Source organism: Oncorhynchus keta, chromosome 23 (assembly GCF_023373465.1).
Source record: "Oncorhynchus keta strain PuntledgeMale-10-30-2019 chromosome 23, Oket_V2, whole genome shotgun sequence".
Classification (NCBI taxonomy): Eukaryota; Metazoa; Chordata; class Actinopteri; order Salmoniformes; family Salmonidae; genus Oncorhynchus; species Oncorhynchus keta.
In genome coordinates this window covers 25,392,540-25,396,289 of record NC_068443.1, presented here as the reverse complement: position 1 = coordinate 25,396,289, position 3,750 = coordinate 25,392,540, and the positions used below count along the sequence as shown (strand labels likewise).

Genomic DNA, 3,750 nt, shown 5'->3' with positions numbered 1-3,750 from the left:
TCCTCTGTTACAATCGATTTATTACTCATTTGAATATGGTTCCTCTATTGAACAGTGTCAAGACAGCCACTTGTTTGGGAGGTTCTTAGGCTGGAGTAGATCACATATCTCTAGCAGTACCAAGACCTCTCGCACACAAAGCTTCAACCTACTATACTAGCATTGACACTTTAACAGGAAAACAACACTTCCTTTCTGACAATCACAACACCAGGACCTAGAAAAGTCACACTGGTAAGTTGTTAAAGTATCGCTTTAAGTATACAGTCCACTTGCAGATTGTAGGGTATTTACTGAGAAATTAAGTAGTTAAAATTAGTAGTTTCTCTGTATTTACTTAATTTTATTAAAGAAATGAATGCATATTTACCAGCTAAATATTGTGTAACTACCTGTTTATCTTGCAATCTGCAAATACTAATAATAGCAGACCAGAAAATAAAACATATTTACAACCTTTAAACAGGTTAAGAGACTGACAACCATGGCGGAGTACAAAGACTTCTTGGATTTGTTCAGCGATGAAAATGACATGGATTATAACTACACAGACCCCATCTTTGTTGTGGATAAACTGGTGAATCTTTGTGCCACAGCTGATGTGAACAGATTTGGAGCCAAGTTCACACCAATATTGTACACCATCAATTTCCTGCTAAGCATCATTGGGAATGGGCTGGTTCTGTGCATTATGTACAAATACGAGAAGCTCACTTCCATCACCAACATCTTCCTCCTCAACCTGGTCATCTCTGACCTGCTGTTCGCCTCCAGTTTGCCCTTCTGGGCCTTGTACCACCTCTATGGGTGGATCTTTGACTCGATCATGTGCAAGCTAGTGGGTAGCTTGTACTTCATAGGATTCTACAGCTCCATCCTCTTCCTCACTCTCATGACCTTTGACCGGTACCTGGCTGTGGTCCATGCCATCAACGCCCCCAAATGGAGGAGGAAGATCTACGCCTGTGTCTCCTCGGCAGTCGTGTGGTGTATCAGCCTGCTGGCCAGTGTCAAGGAGTTGGTTCTATACAATGTCCGGGAGGATCCTCGTGACGGATACCTTTGTGAGGAGACGGGCTTCTCCAATGCGATCATGATAAAATGGCAGCTGGTTGGTTACTATCAGCAGTTTGTGATCTTCTTCCTGTTTCCCTTGGCTATGGTCATGTACTGCTATGTTAGAATCACGGTCCGAATCATGTCAACCCAGATGAGAGGGAAGCGCAGGGCAGTCAAGCTGATTTCCGTGATTATATTCACGTTTTTTGTGTGCTGGACCCCATACAATGTTGTAATTCTGTTGAGGGCCCTCCAGATCTCCACCAGTGATGATTCTGAGCCGTGTTCTGAAGTGCTTAACCATGCTGTGTATGTCACTAGGAATATAGCATACCTCTACTGTTGTGTGAGCCCTGTCTTTTACACGTTTGTTGGGAAAAAGTTTCAGAGTCACTTCTGGCAACTACTCGCAAAGCGCATCCCATGTCTGAAGAGACATATCATGACTAGCCAAAGTGGCAACAGTAGAATAACTTCTCAGAAAAGTCCACATACAATGTATGAATATGAGAAAGGAACCGGTCTTCAAGCCAGAGCACAGGTTCCGGTACCCATTTAGGGTGCCGGTACTGTTTAAATTTAGGTGCAGGATCTCCACAATACTTTTGAGCTAATATTCTTTTTTTTTTACCCCCTTTTTCAATTACGATCTTGTCTCATTGCTGCAGCTGCCCAACGGGCTCGGTAGAGTCATACCTCCTCCGAAACATGACCCGCCAAACCGCGCTCCTTAACCCGGCTGTACCAATATGTTCGGAGGAAACACAGCTCATCTGAAGATCCCAGCCAAACTCTCCCCTCACCCAGATGGCCAATTGTGCGCCGCACTATGTGACTCCCTGTCACGACACAGCCTGGGGTCAAACCCAGGTCTGTAGTGACACCTCAAGCACTGCGATGCAATGCCTTATATGGCTGCATCACTCAGGAGGCCCCTTGAGTTAATATTCTACAAGAGGAACAGGAGCTCAAGCAGTAGAACATTTTGTGCTGGTACTTACAGTAGCTCTCGTGAGCTCCTGCCAGGTCAAAAACATGCCATTTAGCAGACACTTTTATCCAAAGTGACTTATGCATGCATACATTCCACATATGGGTGGTCCTAGGAGTTGAACCCACAATCCTGGCATTGGAAGTGTCAGGCTCTACCAGGTTGAGCTACAGAGGACAAACTGTTGATATGATTTTTAAATGATGTACAAGATGTCTGATAAGGTACATGTTTTCCATGATGTTTAGCTCTGTTTGCTTTGAGGAGGGTTTTATGTTAATGTTCTCATGGAATTTCAGCGCAACACAATGTGTATATGCAATTACAATTATGTGTACTTTTGCTTCTGACTTGATGTACTCAACATTTGTTGCTGAATTGTAAGTTACAATACAAATGACATTTTAAATCAAGAAAAGTGTACATTTGATTTGCTTCAGGAACTTACTATCTTTGAATCTTTGCATTACATTTCTAATAAAATAAAAAATATATTTGTGCCTTGTGGCTCTGAATGTTGAGCAACTGAATATCGGTCTACCTGTTGAGAGAGATGCATATTATATGCTCGATAATACTCTTAGTACTGTAGGCCCATATTCTAGTTGCCATAACTATGGTGAAAGAAAACCAACAATTGATTCAATATAGCTATTTTCAGAGCAGCCTGTTCTTGGTATTACTCAGACTTCCCCTACTCACACTTCTCTTCTCAGAAACTGGTTGGAGAGCACCCTGTTACTCATCCTATTATTTATATTTCACTTTGCTTAACATTTAGGGACGGTTTGCCCGGACAGAGATTAAGCCTACACTGTTATAAAAAAAAGGATTCAAAACGGTTCTCCCCATAGGATAACTATTTTTGGTTCTCGGTAAACCGTTTTGGGTTCCATATAGAACTCTCTGTGGAAAAAGTTGTACATGGAACCCAAAAGGGTTCTTCAAATGGATCTCCTATGGGGACAGACTGGGAATTGCAAAACCCTGAAAGACTTTTATCTCCCTCACCAACTTCAAACATCAGCTGCAGTAATCCGAGCAGCTAAAGTGCCTGGATCGCTGCAGCTGTACATAGTCTATAGGGAGCTCACCCTTTTCACCTACCTCATTCCCATACTGTTTTTATACTGTTTTTTTTATTTATTTACTTTTCTGCTCAACCGTTTTGCACACCAATATATCTACCTGTACATGCCCATCTGATCATTTATCACTCCAGTGTTAATCTGCCAGACAAAATTGTATTATTCGCCTACCTCAATCAGAAGCCTTTTGCACACATTGTATATAGAGATTAATTTTTTTCTACTGTGTTATTGACTTGCTAATTGTTTACTCCATGTGTAACTCTGTGTTGTCTGTTCACACTGCTATGCTTTATCTTGGCCAGAGTCGCAGTTGCAAATGAGAACTTGTTCTCAACTAGCCTACCTGGTTAAATAAACCTGAAATAAAATAAAATAAAAATAAAAAACAGCCAAAGAACCCTTTAGGTTACAGATAGAAAAAAATTCTTAGTTGTTTAAAAAGCATGTTCAATGAAGGTTCTCCATTGAACATGATTTTAGTCTAGGACTAAGGCTTGATCTGTGTCTGGAAACCAGGCCTAACAATATTACAAAATAATTCTTCAGTGGTAATTGTTTACCAGTGATTTACCAGTGATTAGAGGTAGCCCAGTGGTTAGAGTGTTTCAT

At 41.3% G+C, this 3,750-nt stretch overlaps 1 protein-coding gene across 1 annotated transcript; it reads left to right on the top strand.

Moving 5' to 3' along the window:
• Positions 1 to 94: 94 nt before the first annotated feature.
• Positions 95 to 2,555, top strand: LOC118402053 (C-C chemokine receptor type 8-like). The gene is made up of 2 exons (XM_035799908.2): positions 95 to 234; positions 467 to 2,555. The coding sequence occupies exon 2, from the start codon at positions 485 to 487 to the stop codon at positions 1,616 to 1,618; it is 1,134 nt and encodes a 377-aa protein (XP_035655801.1). The 5' UTR covers positions 95 to 234; positions 467 to 484; the 3' UTR covers positions 1,619 to 2,555.
• The last annotated feature ends 1,195 nt before the right edge of the window (positions 2,556 to 3,750 follow it).